At 40.1% G+C, this 24,991-nt stretch overlaps 1 protein-coding gene across 1 annotated transcript in view; it reads left to right on the top strand.

The window, feature by feature from the left end:
* The window catches only part of SHISAL1 (shisa like 1), a 251,849-nt gene that overhangs the window by 164,602 nt on the left and 62,256 nt on the right, over positions 1-24,991 (top strand). The window contains exon 4 of the mRNA XM_067558990.1: positions 18,375-18,474. Within this exon, the coding sequence (XP_067415091.1) occupies positions 18,408-18,474 (67 nt within the window). The 5' untranslated portion in view covers positions 18,375-18,407. The remainder of the gene's footprint in view (positions 1-18,374; positions 18,475-24,991) is intronic.

Genomic DNA, 24,991 nt, shown 5'->3' with positions numbered 1-24,991 from the left:
TTAGTGATGAAAGGGAAAAGGGCAGTAGTTGAAGAAGCATGCGGGGGCCAGGGGTTTGATATGAGAGACTAAGAGCTTGTCTACATGAACATTTAGTTTGTGACAAGCTGGGCAGTGAAATTATCCCACACTAGCCTATCTGTGTGGACTAACTGTCTGTGTGGGACCCTGCTGACATGCACTAACAGTTCATTAATGCTCTTTGATCTAGTCTTATTTCAAAGAGTCACAGACATCCCTAGATCTAGTTCAACCACCTTTGTACTCTTAGAATTTCATAATTCAGTAGAGTTTATAATTTACTTCATTGAGACACAGTTTAGTGCCTGGAATATGTGACTCTGCAGATACTCATTGATGTATTATATAGTGGGTATGAGGAACCTTATTGTTAATGAAAAGAAAATCATCAGAGAACAGGCATCTGTGATAGCTGCTAATAAGATTACATTTTTGTTTGACATAAGGTCAAAGAGTTTCATGACAGCAGATACAGTATAGATGGTAACAGAGTTTGACAATCCACTGATATGTTAGGATTGAAATAACCTTCTAGTTAAAAACTATAATTTGCAGACACATGTGGCCCCTTAAGGCAAGGGGTGATACTGACAGGCTTAGTATTTCAAAGCGAAAACAAATTTGTTGTCATTTGTTAGCTTAACTGTTTGTTCTTTCTCTGTCTTCACCATTTCATTTTAGCGTTCTCTTTTGCTTAATATTTTTCTGTTATGTGATCATAAGATTGACATAAATATAAAATAAGTTAGATCTGTTTAAAAATATAAATAAAAGGAATTGAATAATTAGTTAGGAGTAACTCTTCACCACTGTGAGTAAGAGGTTCATGATCTGGCCCTTGGTTAGGTAATAATATATTGGGTGGTATTAACAGCAAAGAGTATGAAGTATTCTTACTCAATTAAATTTAAAAAAAACAAAGCATTATTTTTGGAATCAAATCATTATTTAAAGCACTATTAGCCCTGTTTAATTTCTTTAACATATCTGAGTCATGTCCTTGTTCATTATTGTTTCTATGTTTCAAAGCCAAATGTGGATTCTGTTAGAAAAATATTGTTAATTGGGAATATATGTGATCACTCATCAGCACTTCGTAATAAAGTGAGGAGCATATTTATTGATTTAGAGCAGCCTAGACTGTTTTTCCCCACTTACATTTAAACTCTTTGGGGGCAGGGATCTTGGTGAATACACAAACGGCAATCAGTTGCCTGGCTCCCACTGAAAGTTACTGGAAGTTAGGTACCCTTTGAAAATCTCCCTCTTTGACATTTTACTTGCTGGGAAAGCACTATATAGTCCTATTATGCTAACTAAATAATCACCTTTAATTTGAGATTTCACATATATTATTATTTGTCATCTAAGAAGATAACCAAAACACAGAATTCAAGCTCCTTTATAAAATATATTGGAAATAAGTACACATCTCGATGGAGAGGAAACTTATATAGCATAAAGCAATTGAGCTGAATAAAATACATGGTTAGGTCATGTTTATTTTATGCATGATTCATAGTGCACTTTCCATCTGCAAGTCATAAGGTGTTTACAGTCAATGCATACTAATGTGAGTAAGGGTTTAGGAGGATGCCGATTTATAACGAGAAACAAAATATTGGCTTGGAGAAAAGTAGAACTATGTTTTTATAAATAATATTTCCTTTCCCAACACAAAACACAATTGTCAGCTCAAGGGCACTCACACTCCTACATTTGCAACTCATCAGTCAGTTGCTTTTGGGTCTTTAATTTGCTTTTTGGTTTTAGGACGGATTACCGTTCTTGTTTACTTTCTACTATACATAACAAAGTGTGTGTTAACATGGGAAGGCCAGTTTTAAAATGTGGGCACCTGAGATGGGTACCTGAGTTACACACAAAAAGGGTAAAATCCTGGCCCCAGAGAAGCCATTGGCAAAACTCCCATTGACTTTCAGTGGAGCCAGGATTTCATCCATAGATGAATGCACTGATATGATGAACTCTGAGCGTGTGAATAGGTCTTCGCAGGATCTGGACTTAATTTACTTTTCATTATTTATGTAGGGGGTTTTGTACTTAATTCAAGTTGGACAATGTGTTTTAAAAAATAAACTAGTCCACATCACTTTTTGGTTTTCATGCACTAGCCTAATGTTGCAATATAGAGAGGGATCTATAGATATTTACAGATTATTGGGAGTCTGTAACATATAATGATCATATATAATTATATTTTTTGAGGTAGGAACCATTTCTTTGTCATGTTTCTGTAAAATATCTTGTATATCGGGGATCTTGATCCATGACTTCATGATTGCCCCTACTGCAATACAAATAATAATAAATAATATAGTGTGCATGTATGAATGAACAAACACATATAAAAGAGCACATTAAACTGATAATGGCCTCAATCCTGCAAATGACTTTGTTGCCAGTCCCCTGGCACCTGTGCAGAGACTCTTTGAAGATAATAGGGCTCCAACAGGGTGCTGGAATCTGCCTGTGCTCAGCCAATCGCAAGGCTGGGACCAGCATATCTTTAAAATTTTGTGCTAAGAATTACTAGTCTTCCTAAATAGATGAAATCTTATTTATCCACTGGTCTATGCTGTATTTTTCAAGAACTCTGAGTTATACACAAAATAAGCAACTTTATAAATTACTGTTAATTGAAAGGCTCCAAGACAAAGCCTAAGTCCTGTCATGTCATCAGCAGCATAGGTTTGTTTTACATAGCCCTTTATTTCCTAAAACATGTATGTTTTTTAAAAATCTCGTCATAGACTGGAGCTAAACTGCTCTCCCTCTTTCATTTCCTGCTATTCTGCATCTTCCACACCTGCTATGCTCTGACTCCTCTAACTCTTTGCCTTTCTCACCTCCACACAGTTTTTCAGCTTGAGACTGGTGGACAGAGATTTCAGTAGCGTTTCCCTCAGCCATGCAGCGTTGTAGCTCTTAATTTTTAATAAGGAGTCGATGTTGAGAGAGTTCACTGTGCTCCAAATTTAGCTTTTCAATTTAAAAACCTATAAGCTGGTGTGGCTGCAGGGAAGCAGGCTCTAGGACTCCAGCTGGCCAGCATGTAGAGTTTTTGAAATCAGCTTTTTATATTCATTAAGAGTATTGCAGCTGCTTAGCCAGTCAAAAGCCACATTACCTTCTTTATAGACCTGACATATTGATCAATAATGGGGGCTGATACAAAAGGGAGCTGTGAGAGGAAATGTTTCTTCCCCACGACTGCTGAAAGCTGAGGGGGATCTTCCTTTCCTCTCCCTGGTGTCAGCTTGCAGTGCTCCGATGAAGCTCCCCCTTCTTTTTAATCAACTTTAACAACTGTCTCTAACCATTATTATTGACAACAACAACTTGTAACTCATGGATGTGACTGTGACATTCCCAACAGTGGCACAAGAGTATGAGTACCAACTACAGGGCAGACTGTTAAAAAAAACTAGGGCACAAACCCCAAATTGGTCGTGACTTCTAAATGTAGATTTCACCAACCAACTGAACCAAGTAAAAAGTCCTATGGCACCAGTGGCATACTGCTTACATTTATGGCCTCCCCCAGGCCTCGTGCACCCCCTGTGCAGGGCAGGAGGGGTCCCTGGCTCTCACCAGACAGCGTGGCCCCCCCAAGCAGTGCCAGGGAGGGTGGGACTGCACCTGCCTGTGGGAGGAGGACCACATGCCACATTCCTCCTCCTGCGTCCTAGGGGCTTTCTAGCACCCCACCCCCCGCACTTAACCGGTGTGTAGTGCCCGCCTCTCCCACTCAGAGCCTCCTGCGCCCTCTGCCCCTGTGTGTTGTGGAGGGCCCAGCTGGTCCTCCCTGTTCCCCCATTAGTACACCACTGTACGGCACCTTAACAGCTTTAAATAGAGTCACAGCCACTCCCTTTAGATACTCCAGTCTGTCTTGCCACTCAGATGAGTGTATCTCTGTGACAGATGGCCCTTATGACCAAGAATCACAGCAATATTCAGGTTTCTCCTAGTCCCAAAGAACCCCAGTCACTTACCCAAGGTCAATTGCACCTTAGATCTCACACCAAGAACAATGATTATAGCAAATCCTATAATAAACTATATGAAGATGTATTAAGTAAGAATAAAGAAACTAAAGGTTTATTTACAAGATTAAAGCTATCTCTGCACACCAGATTTTGGTCGATGCAAGTTATGTTGGTACTAAACCACCACTGTTAGTATGTCGCTTTTGCACATGAACACTTGGCTCCTTGCATCGGTGCTGCACGTATTCAACTGAAGTGCCTGTGTCAATGCACAGTGCAGTGCACCATCTTTTGGGAAGTTTTTGCAATGCATGGTGGGGCCAAAACGAGTCACGCAGAGGTAACAGGAGAAACGGGTCAACTTCCCAGCCTGCAGCAGTCTCCATCCCATAATGTCATCTATATCCCTTAATTTTTGCACCTTTTGTCAAAATCCCATGAAACCACACAGCCCTCCTCACTATCTACCAGCCCTACCAGTGCATAAGTCTGCACCACTGTCATAAGCATTGCAAGCACAGGATACACAGTCCTCCGGTATCTGCAGAGCTGCAAAAATAACTGAATCAGTGGGAAACATGACCATTCCTTGGGGGAAAGATTGTTGAAGAACATAGCAAGAACCAGTTCAAGCTTGTTGGTGGCATTCGTGGAACAGCTGCAGATGGTAGAACATCGCTTCTGCACCCAAGAAACGAGCACTGACTGGTGGGATCACATTGTACTGCAAGCTTGGGATGTCAAGCAATGGCTGCAGAGCTTTCAGATGTGTAAGGCCACATTCCTGGATCTGTATGCCAAATGTGCCCCAGCCCTACACTGCAGAGACACCAGAATGAGAGCTGGACTGACAATGGAGCACTGCAGTGCAAGTTGCAATCGAACTGTGGAAACTTGCAATGCCAAATTGCTACCAGGTAGTGGGAAATCAGTCCGGATGTGGCAAATTCACTGCAGAAGCTGTTGTCATGCAAGTGTTCAGGGCTATTAATCACCTCCTGCTACACAAGACTGTGACTCTCGGCAATGTGCAGGGCATAGCAGATGGATTTGCAGCAATGGGGCTCCAGAACTGGGATGAAGCGACAGATGGCATGTATATCCCTATTTTAGCACCAGCCCACCTTGCCACAGAGTACTTCAATAGAAAGGGCTACTTTTATATGGTTATGCAAGCATATAAAAGTGGATCACTGGGGATGCTACACAGACATCAGTGTGGGCTGGTCAGGGACAGTGCATGACACTTGCATCTTTAAGAACATAGGCCTTTTCAGAAAGCTACAAGCAGGGCTTTCTTTTCCAACTCGTGGATTATCACTGGCAATGTTGAAATGCCAGTAGGGATCTTGGGGGACCCAGCCTACCCCTTCCTTCCCTAGGTCATGAAACCATACACCGACCACCTCAATAGCAGCAAAGAAACATTCAACTACCAGCTCAGCAGGTGAAGAATGACAGTTGAATTGTGCTTTTGGCAGATTGAAGGGATGCTGGCGTTGTTTACTCACAAGATTGGAGCTCAATGAGAAAAACATCCCAATGGTTATAGCTGCCTGCTGTGTCCTGCGTAATATCTGTGAAGCAAAGTGGGGAAAGTTGCTGCTGGGGTTGAGGGAGAAGGTGGAGCAATTGGCTGCTGAGTTTGAACAGCCAGATGCAAGGGCTATTAAAAGAGCTCAACACAGCACTATGTGGCTTAGGGAGGCTTTGGAAGAGCACTTTAAGAGTGAGGCACAGTAATGCATTTTTGTGTACTGTGCTCTATCTGTTGGGATCTGTTAGGAATTGTGTGGAGCTTGGTGCACATCAGTGAATAAAGCACTGTCAATGCACCTATTAATTTTGCGGTGCCGGCTATAAATTTATGATTATTATGTTATTGTGTATTTATCACTGTTCCTATGAGATGTGTCACACTGTACCGTAACAAGTAAGTGGGTGCTTTCAGAGCTGCTAGGCACTCTGCAGCATATATTATGAAATAATAAATATGAATTATCTTCCAAATAATAGAATTTTATTCCGTAACAAAGCCAGTGCAAAGAAAAATCTGTGCAATTTAAAATCAAATACATTAAAACTTAATAAATTAATAGAACAAAGCTCATTAAGAAGAAAACTTTCATGTCCATTTTACCTGCACGTTCAGCTGCTGTGGCTTTCACAGGTCAGTGTATGTGAAGGTGTGGTTGTCCTTAATATCTCTGGGGAGGAGTGGTAGGGGGAGGAATATGACCCCTGACGTGACATGTAATGTTGAGGGCGAGTGCTGTAATGGAGTTCTCCATGAACTGCAAAGGGAAGCGAGCCCGTGATTGTTGAACCTATCAGTCCACAAAAGTCTGCGGCATCTGTGTTTGCTGCCAGAGAAACCCCATTATGTCCTGGAGCATCTTCCTCTCCTTTTCCTCCTGGTACTCCTGGGCCTTTCTCCTCTCTGTTCTTTCCTTCTCCAGGACATCTGCAATGTTCACCCTCCAGGCCCCGTGCTCATAATCTGATGCAGCACTGGTGTGCAGGATCTCACTGAACATGTCATTCTGAGTCCTCTTCTTTCTCCTTCTTATGTGGATCAAGCATTCCATGGGTGTGGAGGGGGCCGCAACGGAGGCAGCTGTAGATAAAACACACAGAGGTACCTTTGTCAGTATAGTCACAATGGAAAGCAAAACTTTGGATTTAGAATTCCTTTCTCTTGCTCCCTGAAAGTTTTGAACACAACATGCTCATTGACTCTTCTGGCATAGCTGGAACCCCTGCTTGCATGTCCCCCATTCTCCTCCTCCTCCTTGCTGTTCAGGCCAGGGGCCTCTGGCTCAAGCTCCTCAGAAATATCCGTGGTGGTGTGCAGGGTGGTGGTGAGGTCTCCTCCAGGTCTGGCGTGCAGATTTTTGTAAAAGAAGCAGGTCTGCAGCTCAGCACCGGATCAACTATTGGCCTCCCTGGCCTTCTGGTATATCTGCTGCAGTTCCTCTGCTTTCACGTGGCACTGCTGCTGATCCCTGTCGTAGCCCTTTCTCCTGCATCCCCCATGCAATCTGCTCTTAGATGTCAACCTTTCCGTGGCTAGTCCATAGTTGTGCTTGCACAGCCTCTTTTCCCCATGGGCCCAGGAGATCCGATATCTCCTGTCTATGCCAAGCCGGAGCGTGCCTGGAGCATGTAGCTGGCACGGGCAGCTGTGCAGTTGCACACAGCAATGGAGAGTTGCTAGGTGTGCTCACCAAGCTGGGCAATCAGGAAAAGGCATTTCAAAAATTTGCAAGGCTTTAAAGGGTTGGGGGGCGCCTGTCTACGTGACCCTTGGGCAGTGGAGTTCACAACTCTGACCAGAGCAGCGAGTGTTGGACATTGTGGGACAGCTACTGGAAAACTGTTATGGTCGATATACGAAACACAGTGTCTGTACTAGCGCTGCGTCGACTTCAGTACGACAACCAAAGTTCAACACACCTAGGGGAGGTGGTGTCACTGTGTCACTGTAACAGGGCGCCTGTATTGGTGGGAGACAAATGTAAGTGTATACTCATATACAGCTAAGTTAATGCAAGATGGCTTACATTGACCTAACTTTGTTCTGTGGACCAGGCTTTAAACAAGCGAATATAGACACACAAATGACTTAGTCTAAGGGCGGGTCTACACTGAAAACTTACATCAGAATAGTTACGTTTCATGGGAGTGTGAAAAAGCCACACCCCTGAGAGACGAAGCTATGCCAACCTGACCTCCGGTATAGAGAGCACTAGGTTAACAGGAGAATTCTTCTGTTGATGTAGTTACCACCTCTTGTGGGGGTGGATTAACTACAGTGACAGGAAAACCCCTTCTGTTGCTGCAGTGAGTCTCAGCACTGCAGCAGTGCAGTTGTGCTGCTGTAGTATTTTAAGTATAGATATATCCTTAGGTTTTAAAAGGTAACAGAGCCTTATAATCAGCAAGATCTACTGTCTTTTAGGGTTACCCCAAGCTAAGCAGCTAGCATCTTTTGCCTATGCCTAGGAAACTCCTTGCCCTCCCAGATTCCCAGCAATGAAGAGATCCTTAGGTCTGGTCCATGTTAGAGAATTAAGTCAGTTTAACTACATCGGTCAGGGGTGTGAAAAATCCATGTCCCCATGTCCTGAGTCCCCATGTAAACGGCGCTAGTTTGACAGCAGAATTCTTCCATTGACCTAGCAACCACCTCTCAGGAAGGTGGATTATCTATGCCGACGGGAGAACCCCTTCCATCAGCGTAAGTGATGTATACACTGAAGCATTACAGTGACTCAGCTACGCCACTGTAGTGTTTTAAGTGTAGACAAGTCCTTAGGCTCTGTGCTCACTAGGACAAAAGGTGTAGCTTTAAAACATGCACAGACCCTAGTGTAGAAAGGGCAATTTGTGTTTTAACTTGTTGACTGATAGAGGTCAACCCAAATTATAGGAGCCAGTGGATCCACTCTTGCATGTAAAGTCGCTCATATGTCTAAGGGCTCATTTTTGCTACCAGATAATACATTAAAATACAAATTGCTCTGTCTACACTGGAGTTTTAACAAATGTTAAAGCACATTTTAAAAATACACCTTTTTTTCTTAATCAAGATGAGGCCTTGAGCATGTAAGTGACATTACTCACAAGTGTGGTTCCATTGACTCCTAATGAGCAGTTCATTTACCGAAATGTGTACGCCTGCTTAACTGTTTGCAAAACAAAACCATACTTTATTAAAGACTTTTAAAAAAAATGTAAATAGATTTTATTTGGTTACCCAAACTTTTTAATTCACTTTTAACTCAGAATTTCTTTGCTTGTTTGACGTTATTATATTCTGTTAATTCTGTTATATTCTGTTATATTTTTTTACGGGATCCTTGTGTTTGTCTTGCTCTTCGGGTTTTTTTTAAAAGTGTGAAATATAACTTACATTTACTTAACTGCATTTAAAGATGCAGCCTCTTTCTTTCCTGTACTCTGAGATGCTTATGTGTTTTTACATCAAGGCTGCCTGTCACATGAAGCAGTTCTTTCCTTTGGCGATCTCTTTCTTTCCAATGACGCACAAGGAAAGACTCCTAGATATCAGACAGACGGTGCACAGGCAACCAAAGTAGCATACACCATAGCAACATGAGAGCCAAAATGCACCAATGCATTGGAATAAAGCCTGCTGACATATTCCAGCAATTAAACAACAAAACACAGAACAGTGAGCTGATACTAGCAAACACTATGGCATCTAGGGTCCATCGTGAGGAGAGAGGCTATAGGCCAATGAGTTCAGATTACAGTGCAACCTGAAACTCTTAGCCAGAGAAAATGAAAAGCTGCCTTCCCTTTATTTCTCACGTATACGTCTGCTCTGCTCATTAGCAACAAAATCATAGTATCCTCCTCTGGAATGCTCTTTTCTCCCAATCTCTCTGTGTGTTGCATTTTCACTAATGAAAATAATTACATAATACTTTTTCATCAAAGTGCTTTCAACCACTTTACAAAGATGAGTATGCACCATTGTTTCCATTTTACAGTTGGGTAAACTTAACCATAGAGAGAAGAAACAACTTGCCTAAGGCTACACAGATAGTCATTGATTGGCAGGGCTGGGAAGAGAACCCCAGTCGCTTGGCTCTCACCCAGTCTTGTGCCCCACCCACTGGACTTGCCACATGCTGCTTACATTTGATAAAACAATGCACTCCTCATCCCTCCAAGTTTAATACTCCAAACTCATTTTAAACCCTCCTGTCCAGTCTAACTATTGATAATAAAATTCTCCAACTACCACCTTGCAAATTCTAACACTCCTATCTTCGACTTCACCTCACTTTTGTGGCCAAATTTGAGGAAACATTTCACCTCTTGCTTCACTTATTCTACCTGCTGTCCTGTGTCCTAAATAGCTCAGGGAGCATCCTGAGCTGCACAGCACTGAATCTGACTGTTTCACCCAGCAATAGAGAACAGCAGGCACAAAGGGAGAAGCAAGAAAAGGTCAGAAATGTTCCTCTTTATTTTGCAATCAGGGGTTATATAACAGAAGCAGTTCCCTGTTTTTCTAAGCAAAAAAACCCTGATTTCTTCATATACTTGGCCTTTGATATACAGTACCAGTATATACTACTAGCATCTGTTTATCTATCTTTCGCATTTTCCATATCATTGTGGCATTTAAACACCAGATATCTAATACTAATGTGGTACTGCCAAATCCAAGTGTTCAAAAATCATGTGATTGGCCTAAAAAAAAATGTTTTTTAAAGTGATACATTTGAGTTTCTTTTTATTTGTCTTCTGGTTTCTGATTCCAGGAGCAGGGGCTTAAGGAAAACACTAAGACTTATGATAAAATTGTAAGAGTTGGCAATACTGATTCATAAATTGATAGATTATAAGGCCAGAAGAGACAATTGTAATCATCTAGCTTGACTTGTATAACACAGGCCATAGGACTTCGCTGAATTGATTGTCGTTTGAACTAGAGCATCTCTTTAGAAAAAACATCCAATTTTGATTTCCCACTGATTGAGAATCCACCAAAACCTTTGGTAAATTATTCCAGTGGTTAATTACCCTCACTGCTAATTTTTTTTTCTGGTCTGAATCGGTTTAATTTCAATTTTGAGCCAATAGATCTTGTTATACCTTTGTCAGCTAGTCTGAAGATCCCTCTATTCTCAAATTTTTGTTTCCTTTGTAGCTACTTTGATCAAGGCACCCCTTAATCTTCTCTTTAAGCTATGAAGACTGAGCACTGTTGTGATAATTAGGCATATCAATTTACTTTAATTGCAAGTTCAACTGTAAAAAGTATGTGAAAGTTCATAAACTGACAATAACCTACAATAAATATTGATGGGAAAAGGTACAAAAAGGAGACAGAAAGTTTAAATTAGCCTAAACACAAAGGTTAATGATATAACTCAAGGACTGCGTTAACATCACGCATGATAAACAAGAAAATGTAGGGCCGGAAATCAGTGAACCAAAATAAGTTTGTCGGCAGCTAGGCTAATTGAAGGACAAAATAATGAAGGGTTGGGCTATTCAACACAGCATTCCCTTTGTGGGTCCTTAAAGAGAGAGATTTGGGGAGGAGGGGGAAAAAGAACTGGATGAAGGACACTGAAGCGAGCTTCACCATCATGGCTGCCACCCCCAAATTTTCCTGGGACCCCAGGCCTTAGTTCTCCTGATCCTGAGGGATGTCCTGACAGACCAGGTTAGAGATAGGGATCCAGCTGACATTGCCACTCCTACCTGCTCCAGCTGAATCCCAAACACCACCTGAGATGAAACAGGATCAGACTTTAACAGCAGGAACAGCAACAGCTCCAGCTCATCTCAACTAATTTCTTCTCTTTTCCCCAAAAGGATAGTTATGACTATCTTTGATACCATCTAAGACACTCTCCAAAAAGGGGGGGAGGGTTCTTTCTAAAAACTCTCTATAGCTAAAAGAAAAGGGAACAAGGGATGTCATTAAAACAAAAGCCCTATGTAATACTTTACATTTCAAATTTAACTGTTTTTCCTTCTTTTCTTTATCGTTAATAAAAAGTTAAAAGGATGTTTAATGATGTGTTTGCCATGGTGCTAAGCATGCTGAGATCTCTTAAGGTCTAAAGATTGGCATACATTGTTAATCGTTAGACAGTGACTACTGTTAACATATGTTAACACCTTTGGCCCATATATTCCAATAAACTAATACAACAGCTCCTTGAGTCTTTTAATATAAGCCATGTTTTCCAATCTTTTAATCAATGCCGTGGCTCTTCTCTGAACTGTCCACAATTTATCTTCTTGAATTGTGAACACGAGAAATAGACACACTAGTCCAGTAGCAGTCACATCAGTGCCACATACCTGTTCGATATCCCCCTGTTCATATATCTAAGGACTGCACTAGCCATTTTGGCCACAGCATTGCATTACAGCTCATGTTCAGCTGATTATCCACCCATACCTGCAATTCTCTTTCAGAGTCACAGCTTCCCAGGGTAGAGTCTCCCATCCTGTAAGTATGGCCCACATTCTTTTTTCCTAGATGTATAACTTTACATTTGATCATATTGAAACACACATTGTTTGCTTGTGTCCAATTTATCAAGTAATCCAAATCCCTCTGTATCAGTGACCTGTCCTCTTCATTATTTACTACTCCCCCAATCGTTTTGTCATCTGCAAAATTGATCAGTTATGATTTCATTCCTCCTGGTCACTGATAAAAATATTAAACAGCATAGCAACAAGAACAAATCCCCTTCAGACCCCACTAAAAACACAGCTACTCAATGATGATGCCTTGTTTAGTTACATTTTGAGACCTATCCATTTAATCTGTGCCATAAATGGATTTTCTATCATTCTAGTTTCTTAATCAAAATGTCATGTGTTACCAAGTCAAATACCTTACTGAACTGTAAGTATATCACACCAAAACTGGTACCTTTATCAACCAAATTTGTAATATCATAAAAAAAAAAGTCAAATTAGTTTGACAGGTTTTATTTTTCATAGAACCATGTTGATTGGCATTAATTTTATTACCTTCCATTTTATTTATTGATCAAGTCCTGTATCAGCCACTCTGTTTTCTGGTCTGGGATCAATACCAGACAGACAGGCCTGTAATTAATCGGGTCATCATGCTTACCCATGGCATGTTAGCCTTTTTCCAGTCCTCTGGAACTTCCCCAATGTTTCAAGACTTACTGGAAATCAACATTAATGGTCCAGAGAATCAGCTCTTTTAAAGCTCCTGGGTACAAGTTATCTGGACCTGTTGATTTAAAAATATCTAGCTTTAGTTCTTGTTGTTTGTCCTTCGAGTTCGAAGATGGCAGTGACATCACTGGTTGGCTTGGTTTCTGTGGATATGTGAGTGGCTGATCAGGCTGATTTGAGCTTTGAAGTGTCTGTGGCACAGCAAACAAAAGATGCCGCTATGGGTTACTTGATTAATAGTGATCGTGCTGCTGTTGCAAGATTTACACTCCTGGCACTTCTACTCTGCCTCAGAAGTTCTCCTCTGCTCATAGACTGTAGCTTCAGCATGGATTAGGCTTTGCCAGGTAGAATGATCATAAGCAAGATCTTCCCAAAACTCTGAGTTGATATTGAAATGCCCCAAGGATAACTTGATAGAGTCCTTGAAACGTTTTTTTTGGGCCTCCCTCTGAGTGTTTTCCCTCCTTTAGCTCGCCGTAAAAGATCTTTGGCCGTTGCTCATCTGACATTCTGGTGACATGGCCTGCCCATCTCATCTGTAATTTCATCAACAGAGTATGGATGCTTGGAATGCCTGCCCATATGAGAACCTCAGTATCTGCAACCTTGTCTTGCCATCTTAACCTCATCAGTGTCCTCAGACAGCCCATGTGAAAGTGAATCAGCTTCCTAGCATGGCGTCTGTACATTGCCCAAGTTTCGCATGCATAAATCATAGTTAGCAACACAATGGCTTTGTAGACCTTCACTTGATTGTGACTAATGCCTCTATGATGCCACACATTTGTATGTAGTCTGCCAAAGGCCATACTTGCTTTGGCAATTCTGGCGTTGGTTCATTCTTGATCTAGCTTTACTAACTGGTGTTTAACATCATCGTTAGTTACTGTTGGAATGGACAGGAATGACATGGCTACATCATCTGGCTTTTTCCCAAATACAGAACAGAAATATTTATTGAATACTTTGATCTTGAATTATTACTGACAGTTCTACCATTTCCATCTTGTAACAGATCAAATCCATTGTTAGGATTCCTTTTGTTCCTAATATACTTTTAAAACTTCTTATTTTCCTTAACTCTCCTTAAGTTTAAGTCTTTTAAAACTTCTTATTATCCTTAATTCTTCTTAAGTCTTTTTTTACTTCCTTAACCAATTTTCTACAATTCCTAGCTTCTGATTTATATTTGTTACTATCAACTTCCTTTTTCTTCTAATATTTTTATATTTGTATAGCTGCTTTCACTTCCCCTCTAAGCCAGACTGGTTTATTAACCAATGTGGCCTTTTTCTCAATTGTGGCTTTTGGGGTACCTATAAAATGCTCTTCAGACATAACCTGTTATCGTTTGCATTTTTCTGTTTACATTCCTTCTCCCAGCTGATTTGGCTTATAATTGATTTCATGTTAGTAAAATTGGCCCTTTTAAAGCATAAAGTAATATATATATATTATTGATTTGAATTTTTCTATTGCACATAAACATAATCAAATCATAAATCACTTGTACCTCATCATTTGTATCTCAAATTTTTACTTCTGTGACCATTTCCTCTTTAGCTGTCAAGTTGAGGTCCAATATAGAATTCCACCATCTCAGATGTAACACTTTTTGAGTTAGGAAATTGTCATCTGTAATTGTTGAAATTCCTGAGATTTTTTTCATACTGGCGGCTTGAGACCTACAGCATAGGTCACTCAAATTGAAGTCCCCTTTTGTGTGTGAGTGTAGCAGACACCAACTAGTTCCCCACCTCCTGCTTTATCTGTTTGAACATTTATTCATCAGCATTCAAGATCATTTGCTTCTGGGTTGTTCGTGATAGTAACAATTTTTTTGACATAGCATCCCTCTCCATTTCTTCACTCCATCCTTCAAAAATAGATTTAACCCATTGATTTTAACATTCCAGTCATTCCAATCTTCCCATCAGGTTTCATAGAATCATAGAATCATAGAATATTAGAATATTAGAGTTGGAAGGGACCTCAGGAGGTCATCTAGTCCAACCCCCTGCTCAAAGCAGGACTAACCTCAGCTATATCATCCCAGCCAGGGCTTTGTTAAGCCTCAGTTTAAAAACCTCCAAAGATGGAGACTCCACCACCTCCCTAGGTAACCCATTCCAGTGCTTCACCACCCTCCGAGTGAAAAACTTTTTCCTAATGTCCAACCTAGACCTCCCCCCCTGTAACTTGAGACCGTTGCTCCTTGTTCTGTCATCTGCCACCACCGAGAACAGCCTAGCCCCATCCTCCCTGGAACTCCCTTTCAGGTAGTTAAAGGCCGCTATCAAATCCCCCCTCATTCTTCTCTTTTGCAGACTAAACAAGCCCAGTTCCCTTAGCCTCTCCTCATAAGTCCTGTGCTCCAGCCCCCTAATCATTTTTGTTGCCCTCCACTGTACTCTCTCCAACTTGTCCACATCCTTTTTGTAGTGGGGGGCCCAAAACTGGACACATTATTCTAAATGCGGCCTCACCAATGCCGAATAGAAGGGAATAATCACTTCCTGCATCCTGCTGGCTATGCTCCTCCTAATGCAGCCCAGTATGCTATTAGCCTTCTTGACAACCAGGGCACACTGCTGACTCATATCCAGCTTTTTATCCACTGTTACCCCCAGGTCCTTTTCTGCAGAACTGCTGCCTAGCTCGTCGGTCCCCAGTCTATAGCTGTGCATGGGATTCTTCCTTCCTAAGTGGAGGACTCTGCACTTTTCTTTGTTGAACCTCATGAGATTTCTTTTGGCCCAATCCTCCAGTTTGTTCAGGTCCTTCTGTATCCTATCCCTACCTTGCAGGGTATCTACCACTCCCCCCAGCTTAGTGTCATCTGCAAACTTGCTGAGGGTGCAATCTACCCCATCCTCCAGATCATTAATGAAGATGTTGAACAAAACCGGCCCCAGGACCGACCCCTGGGGAACTCCGTTTGTGACCAGTTGCCAGCCAGACATGGAGCCATTGATCACTACTCGTTGAGCCCTATGCTCTAGCCAGTTCTCTATCCATTTTATAGTCCATTCATCCAACCCATAGTTCTTTAACTTGCTGATAAGAATACTGTGAGAGACCGTATCAAAAGCTTTGCTAAAGTCAAGGTATATCACATCCATCGCCTTCCCTACATCCACAGAGCCAGTCACCTCATCATAGAAAGCAATCAGGTTGATCAAGCATGACTTTCCCTTGGTGAATCCGTGTTGACTGTTCCTGATCACCTTCCTCTCTTCCAAGTGCCTTAAAATGGATTTCTTAAGGACCTGCTCCATGATTTTTCCAGGGATTGAAGTGAGGCTGACCGGTCTGTAGTTCCCTGGATCCTCTTTCCTCCCTTTTTTGAAGATGGGCACTATATTTGCTTTTTTCCAGTCCTCAGGGACCTCCCCCTGTTGCCACGAGCTTTCAAAGATAATAGCCAATGGCTCTGAAATCACCTCAGCCAATTCCCTTAGCACCCTCGGGTGCATTGCATCCGGCCCCATGGACTTGTGTATGTCCAATCCTTCTAAATAGTCTTGGATCTGTTCCTTCAGCACTGCAGGATGGTTGCCTCCTTCCCATTCTGTGCCACCCAGTACAGTAGTCTGGGAGCTGATCTTGTCTGTGAAGACTGAAGGAAAATAATTGTCTGCTTGACTATAGTTACTCCATTTTTGCAGCTTCTTTGTTTATAAGGCAAGGCCGTTTCACTCTGTGCACAGATCATGGAAAGTTCTTAGAAATGCAGAAGGAGATAAGCCTCGGCTAAATTCAGCAAGCTCTGCAACCTTGATAGATAAGTTGTAGTTAGCTGCAAAACATCTGTAAAAGTATCTTATGAATAATAATATAGACCAATAGTTATAGAGAAAATAGGTTTGTGCCCTTGTAAGGGGGATATGTATGGTCTTGTCATGAATGTTTAAATAGCAATAAGGTATAAAACTGTCTGTAATCCTTTGTTCGGGGTCTTTTTCCACTGTCCACTTGTGGGCTTGGGAATTGACCTTCTGCAGAATAAACTCTTTTGGAGACTGTCCAGCCTGAAATCCTGTGTGGGTCTCTTATCGGTGCAAGGTAACGAACCACACTTGGAATCTTTTTCCAACAAGACAGAGGCAAAAAAGGCATTGAGTACATCAGCTTTCTCCAGATCCTCTGTCACTAGGTCGCCTCCCTCATTCTCTAAGGGGCCCACACTTTCCCTAATCTTCCTCTTGTTGGCAACATACCTGTAGAAACCCTTCTTGTTCCCCTTCACGTCCCTTGCTAGCTGCAACTCCAATTGTGCTTTGGCCTTCCTGATTTCATTCCTGCATGTTCGAGCAGTGTTTTTATAATCCTCCCTAGTCATCTGACCAAGCTTCCACTTCTTGTAAGCTTCTTTTTTGTGTTTAAGTTTGCCAAAGACTTCTTTGTTAAGTCAAGGTAAAAATTATGTTCACAACTGAGCAATTTCAGTTCCACTTGTTTATTACCCAGGTTACTAACATTGATGAATCAGCAACTAAAGAATTTTTTTCTCTTCATGCCCTTTGTTGTCACTGTTAATTAAGTACTCACTTTAGATTTACTCCCATGGAAGACTGAATAGTGTGTTCTTCAGCACTTTAGGTGTCAGACATAGGGTCTACTCCCATTGACATAAATGGCAAAATTCACTTTGGGGCATATCCTCAATTACAGTCAAAGAATGGTCAGCACAACTGATGGGGTACAATAAACATGGATTTAAGGCAACTTTTCACTCCCCCAATCTTGGGGTTTCTCTGCACTGGACCAGCCTTGGACATAAATTAAAGCAGCTTTTTTATGATGACTGCCAGGTGAACTACCAAGGGAGGGGGTGGGTGAGCAAGCTTGCAGGAAATCAGGCAGAGTTCTATCAGAGTCGATGGAGGTTTCAATTTCCACAAATCAGCAAATTTTGATGAAAGAAATGTTCTGCTGAAATTTTTCCTACTAGCCGTTTTCTAGCCCATTTTGTGAAATACGACATCCTCTAATGCAATGATTTTCAACCTGTGGTCTGTGGACGTCTGTAAACTATTATCTAAGAGGCCTGCAAAAGGTTGTCATTACCATAGAACAGTGGTTGTCCATGGACACCTGGGGGTCTGCACACTATGTCTAAGATTTCCAAAGGGATCTGCACCTCCATTCCAATTTTTTTAGGGGTCCACAAAGGAAAAAAGATTGAATACCACTGCTCTACTGGGATGAACCTAAATGTATCTTATAACTTTCTAAAAGTAAAAATGATTGATTTATTTTAGTTCTTCCAGACATACTGAAACAGCTCAGTTTGCTGACAGTATTCATTACATTACGAGGTTTGGTGTAAATAGAAATCCAAACACTCCCTTTGATTCATCTCTACTTAGTGCTGTAGAATATAAGGTGCATACATAACTTACACAGTTTTATATGTACATAACTAAATAAAAGGATAACATGTTTTAAAATTTCTTATGGGAAATGTGTTTTTCCATGCTAAAATTGTATTGGGTTTTCTCATTGTGTTACTCAACCCTTTTCTCTGTTGCAAAGCCATATTACAAGTACAGATTTAAGCAGATAAAGGTGAGATGATATTGACACCTAACCATGATATTGCATCTTATTAAACAGGTAATTCTCTAATGGATCAATGAAAACAAAACGATGACAAGTTGTGGTCAACAGTCCTTGAATGTGCTGATGGTTGTCTTCTTATTGCTCTTGTCAGCAGGTAATGTTTCTTCCAGAAATTTATTTTATGTGAGCTGGGTGAGGGGATGAACCAGCTAAAACTTCATCATGTCCAAGTGCCTACAAAATAGTACCATGGTAACACTAAGTTGAAACAAAAGCACTGTGTAACTTAATCTTAGTGGTGGTGATTTGGTGATTGCAAGTTATAACAAGAAAAGCAAGCCTCTTTCATGTAGGAACGTAACACTAGTGGGACACAGACAAGATAAGCAGGCTCAACATTTTACACTCAATTTTAATAATCATTTTCTTTCCTGTTTTGATTCTGAACAATCTATCAGCTCCTTAAAATGAGGGATTCACCACCATTCAAATCAAACATTCTGCCAAATGATCCACTTTCTACAGACTTAGCAAGCAAGGTTGTATCATGTGTATTTTCACATTTTGACAAAAAGGGGTGTGTGTCCATGTGTATGGATCATGTTATCCTTGCACTCTGCCTGTTCATATTCTTCTGCTGCTATAGTTAAGTTTACAAAAGAGTCCCCACTATAAGAAGTACTTTTCACAGGCTCATAACTTTCAGAAACTCACCAGTTTTCTGAAATTTTCCATGTTTGTAATTCTGTGTGAAGGTGATTTACTCTAGAGAAATTTAAGCAGAATCCCATCAATTTCCCCCCCAATTCTGTGATGAAGTAAAACGACATCCATCTCATTTTAAAATACTCTAATTGCACTTTTGTAACGAGGAATATAGCAAAAATGGCTGACATTTGAAACTTGGATTAATTGAGGATGAGTCATAACAACTAGCTCTTATATAATGATTTTCATTCATATTTCTTAATGTGCTTTAAAAAGCTAGGTGAGCATTATTATCCCTATTTTAAAGATGGAGAAACTGAGGCACAAAGCAGTTGAGTGACTTACTCAAGTTTGCTCAGATAGCAGCAGAGCCAAATAAATAATCTAAAGGCAGGAAATGTGGGCAAAATATGAATGAATTTAGAAATTTTACTCTGTCCATTTTTCAGGCATGCTGATAATCATTAATTACATTATCATAAATTATCCCAAATACACATGTCCACCTATATTGTAGGGAAAAATATTATCTATTCAAAAAGAGCACGTCATCATATTAATAAAGACTATTTCATATGCGTATGCACAGGGGATAGAGTAAAGTTTGTACCATCAGCCATAATGTTCATATTTACTGACTTTCTAGAATTTTACTTTGCAACCTTAATCTTCTACCTTGACTGCTCATAAAAATGGTTCAGCTTTGTTTTGGTTTGAGGACAGATGTTTATATGTCATACAGACATCTATCCTCAAACCAAAACAAAACCGTTGAGTCTGAATTTAGCCTTTTCAGCCCTGGGAAGGCTGTCTGTAAAGAAAAATGTCTTTGATTTGATCCTGTTTACATAGGACTTCTGCATATTATATAAATTATTGCTATATACCAGGCATTATTATAGCATTTTATTTTATTTGTTTATGCATGTGTACATTATCCTGTCATAGATCCTTTATTATTTATTTAACATTTCTCAATGGTGCTATGCTGCAGGATGGGTGTTCAGAATGATAATGGCAGCTTTAATTTACATGTACCCCAGGTGGAATGGTCAAAAGCTCCTATGGAAGTCAGTGAGAGTTTTCCATTGGGAAGGGCAGTAGCCAGTGCCAAGCCCTTTTGAAAATTCTATCCCTAGCCTTTACAAAGCATTAAACCAGGAGTGGCCGACTTGTGGCTTGCGAGCCGCATGCGGCTCTTTGCTCCTCTGAATGAGCTCCCCAGCAGCAGCACTAGGCTCTTTGCTCTGAAATTGACAAGCAGCTGCTGAGGGGAAAGTGAAATTGACAAGTAGAAAAGGAGGGGAAAGCGAAATTTACAAACTGTCTTCGAAATTGACCGATCAGTGCCAATTGTAGGAAGGGTAAGAGAGGGTATCTTGTCAATTGAGAAGTGAAATTGACAAGCTGCCACCGAAAATGAGGGATCAGCCGGAATTGTCCGGGAGGGCAAGGAAAATGTGGCTTTTAGCATTATCAATTGCTATTTTTTGGCTCTTCGCCTCTGACTGGTTGGCCACCCCTGCATTAAACCCATGCCTGAGCAGGTGGAAATAGGAATGAAAAGTGGGGCCTGAAAAGGAGGGGAGGACAGGCAGGCTAGAACTCTGTTAAGAAAAGATGGTAGTAGAGTAGGGACATTGCAGCTAAAGCTGGTGAGAATTTTTTTAACAAACTTTTTTTGTTACAAAATGCCAGTTCATCAAAATTGGAACATTTTTTGCTGAAACACATTGGTTTTGACAAAACTTTTGCAGAGAAGGTTCCTCAGCTCCAGGATGGACTAGAGTGACCCACCCCAGAATAGCCAATAGCCTACTGGTTAGGACACTCTCTTACGACCCCGGTTCAAGTCTTTTTTTCTGCCTGATTTGGCCAAGTAGTTAGCCCAATAGTCAGGCAGTGCAGGGCCTTGAACCTAGTTCTCTCTATCCCAGGTGAGTTGCCCTAACATGAGGTGATGAGTCATCTTTGAACTAGCCCTGGATTAAGCCACATGTGTTGATGAGTCACTTTTGTGCTAAACTCCAGCCAATCCACAAGCTAGGAGCTGTTCTGGAGACTCTCAGGGCAGGTATATAAGTCTCAAAGGAGAAACAGCAGCTCAGTTTGCTCAACATCACTTCATGGCTTGGGACTCTTCCCTGCCTAATAGTGCGGACAGGCTCCACAAGTCTTTGCCTGCTCCACCCTAGCTCTTGGTCCAGCTCTGTTTCAACCCCACTCTGACTCTTGATTCTGGCGCTGATCCCTGGCTCCGACCACTAGGCCCAACTGCCTGACCATCCACATCATGGATTCTGATACTTAATCACTAGGCTAGTGGCTATTTGGAGTGGGGGCAGGGACTCTCATGATATTTTTGTGAAAATTTTGAAAGGTCTTGATTTCATTCTGATGTAGAATGAAAACAAATTTTGAAACCGTGACATTTTTCACTAAATGGAATTCTTGAAGGCCAGCCCTAATGACAACACTTTGACCAACATGATAGAACGGGGACTAAGACTATGATGGAAAGCAAAAAGATACAAAATGTTAGGACTTGTTGCTACTCATTAGTTTGATGACAAATAACTTACAATAAAGGGAGCCACATATGCATGCTAAAAAGAATATCTGCCCTATCTGCTTTAACTCCTAAGCATATAGTTTGCTTTAGTTCAATTGACTCGTGCTTTAGTCAAAATAATGGGTTGAAACTCATTGATGACTTTAGGAATGGTAGTGAATTTCATATTAACATGCAAACCTGCGCATTTTTTTTTTTTTTTTTTTTTTGCACTTCATAATCATTTTCTTTTATACTTTAAAAGGATCATGGCTATGTTTAAACAATCACAGATATCAGCTGACTAGCATATATTTTGTTACAATGAGCACCTGTCTCTGATGGAAAGCATCAGTGTTCAAAACAAATATAATAAAATACTTCTACACCAACTTGGTACTAAACTTATAGCAATCTTATACAGAGCTAATATAATATACAATGAAAGTAGCATTACAGTGGTCTGCATATTCAGACATTTTAGTTACATTGGCTGCTTATTCTTCGTAACATATCAAAGGTAAACCCTGAAAGACCAGCACAAATCAATCATTCAAAGCCTGACAGTCTATTCTGCCCTAGAAATGTGCATGTACAGAGATAGGAGGCTATAGCTTCCTCACATTACTACTAGTAAATTTCAAATATGGGGTCAACATTTACATATGCTATTCCACTTCAGAAAAAGTATGTTATACCTTTCATCTCTGCTAAAGGTAACTTAAACATTTCAGTAAAACCACCGGTATGGAGCAGGTAAATTGGGACCTCCAATGGGAAGACCTTTGTAAGTGCCCATTACTGTAGTATCTGAGCATCTCACAAATACTGATGAATTTATACTCAATATCCTGTGAGGTAGAGAAGTATCATTATCTCTGTTTTAAAGATCACAAGAGATAATAGGCCAAAATTTTCAGAGAGAGGAACGATTGCTCAATACCTCTGGATATCAAGTTAGTCCTGTGTATATCAGACTTTTTAAAAATAAAATGTAGGCTAAACTAGGATGCAAATAATAATGACCAAAACAGTCAAAACTGGGCCCCTAAAATTAGGCACCTAAATAATGGTAATATTTTCAGAGGTGCTGAGCACTCCCAGCTCCTATTGACTTCAGTGAAATTGAAGGTTCTTAGCACCCCCATAAATCAGGAACTTATTGAAGTGCCTAAGTATGGATTTGGAAGCCTAACATTATGGCCATATGTTGGGAAATTTAGCCCATGGTCCCAAAGGAAGCCAATGACAGATCTGGCTACAGAACTCAGAACTAAAATTGATCAGGAATTTTCCATCAATGTTTTCTTGACAGAAAATGTAGTTTCTGCAAAACGGACGTTTTCAGTGGAAAATTTATATTTTAACAACCTTTTTCAATTTTCTGTCAGGAAGTGCTAAGTGGAATATTTCATCTCAAGTCAACCCAAATCAAAACATTTCACTTTGTCATTAATCTATGTCAGCTTGAGCTGCCGAAGTGTCTTATGGGAGTTGTCATTCGAGTGTCTTGTGCTCCCCAATCTTCTCTATGGGCCAGGTTCCCTGGCTAAACTAAGTTTCCCCATGCAATCTCCTGCAATCTCCTTTCTGGTTGAATCAATGTGGTGCATCAGAGAGATATAGTCCAGCTGGGGAGCCCTTCCCATATAGGAGAATGGGAGCATGAGACACTCAAACTCCAATTCCTATGAAGCACCACGGACTCCGATTAATGTTGAAGTAAACTGAAATTGAATGTTTCAATTCAGTTCAACATACCAAAAAGAAACATTTTGGTTAGCTAATGTCGAAACCTTTCAGTAGATTAGAAATGGCTAAATTAAATTTTTCTAACTGAAATTTTCCTGGATTTTCAATTCCATGAAAAGTTTTGATATTTCAAATATCTACCTTGATTCAGGATGAAAATAAATGTCAAAATATCAGAATTTTCTACAGGAAGAAAATTCTGATTTTTGACCAGCTCTATTCAGAACCTCTTAGTTCCACACTGTGGCCTTAATCACAAGGTCACGTATCTTTGCTCTCAGCAGATGATAGCAAAGGAGTAATGCGAAGATTGAAATGCACTCATTTCTCTTTAATGTCCATTGGGATCTAATTCACTCAGGCATTATCTACAGCCAAATACACACTGGTTTAGTTATACTGGTGCAAACATTTGTGTGTACACACTATATTGGTAAACTGATACCAAAATAATAATAAATAATAATAGTAATTAATAATAATGTGACCACCACCTACCTCTTATATAGAGCTTTTCAGCAGATCTCAAAACAGTTTAACAAGAAGGTTAGTATCATTATCCCAATTTTCAAACAAATATAAAGATATGAGTGTCCATGCACAAAGTTGCACCAGCTAACTAAATCAGTTTAAAAACCTTAGTTAACTGGTGCAACTTTGTATGTTCAGCGGTCTGTAGTGTGTCTGTCTCAAATCTGTAAAATCAGAATAAAAATACATCATTTCTCTGATGCTTTGTTTGTCATGTCTATTTAGACTGTAAAGTCTTCAAGAGCAGAGACAGTGTATGTAATTTGAGATGTGGCCTCAAGGCACTATCATAATATTAACCCCAAATAAATTAAAATAATGCCAATGTGTGAGAGCTAAAGGTTAGCTACAGATCTCAAACTCCTACAAGGCATACTAACCACCACACAACAATAAACCTAGGGTCCAAATTCTGGAGAAATGTACAGAGATGGTTTATTTATTTATTTAAAGAGAATTGATCAGCAAAACCAGGTAACATAAACCTGAAAAATGATTTAAAAGACATAATACATGCTTTACATAAGGATTTAATAAAAAGAAAATTAAGGTCTGAAGAGTAATTGTGTTTTCATTGCTCTTGTTCTAGCTATTTGTATATTCACAATTGTTCAGGTCTGTTAGGATGGTAATATCTTTCAATTATTATTTTTGGCAGATCAGTGCTTATCTAAATAATGACCTGTAAAGTGGAGCAGACATTTCTAACACATTAATAACAGCCACTGTAAACCATGTGCCTTTGGACTCTTATTTCAATTTGCATGTATGTTTTTTCTTTACTGATAATAAAATCATCCCAGAACAATCTTAAACTAACTTTTCTAGCTATTTCTTGATATCCCATAGTTTTAAAACAGCATAGTTAAAAATATTTACTTCAATATTTTAGTGCTCCCTGTCATCCATGATTATGGTAGTTATTTACAGCAATCCTTCTGTTCCATTTAAAAAATAAATGAATTAAAATTTAAAAAAATCAGAAACATAAGTAACTCAAAATTGAAAATATCACAAAAATGCTTTTCATGTTTTTGTCATTCATATAAAATATTATGAGGTTGAAACTCCTGAAATACATTATAACTGTTTCTCAGAAGCCAGGGAACAACTGTTGAAGATTAACAGA

This window comes from Emydura macquarii, unplaced genomic scaffold (assembly GCF_026122565.2).
Source record: "Emydura macquarii macquarii isolate MOO-44397 ecotype Brisbane River unplaced genomic scaffold, CSIRO-AGI_Emac_v2 contig_2205, whole genome shotgun sequence".
NCBI classification, from domain to species: Eukaryota; Metazoa; Chordata; order Testudines; family Chelidae; genus Emydura; species Emydura macquarii.
Note: the sequence above shows the minus strand (reverse complement) of the source record. Positions and strands in the feature narration are given on the sequence as shown.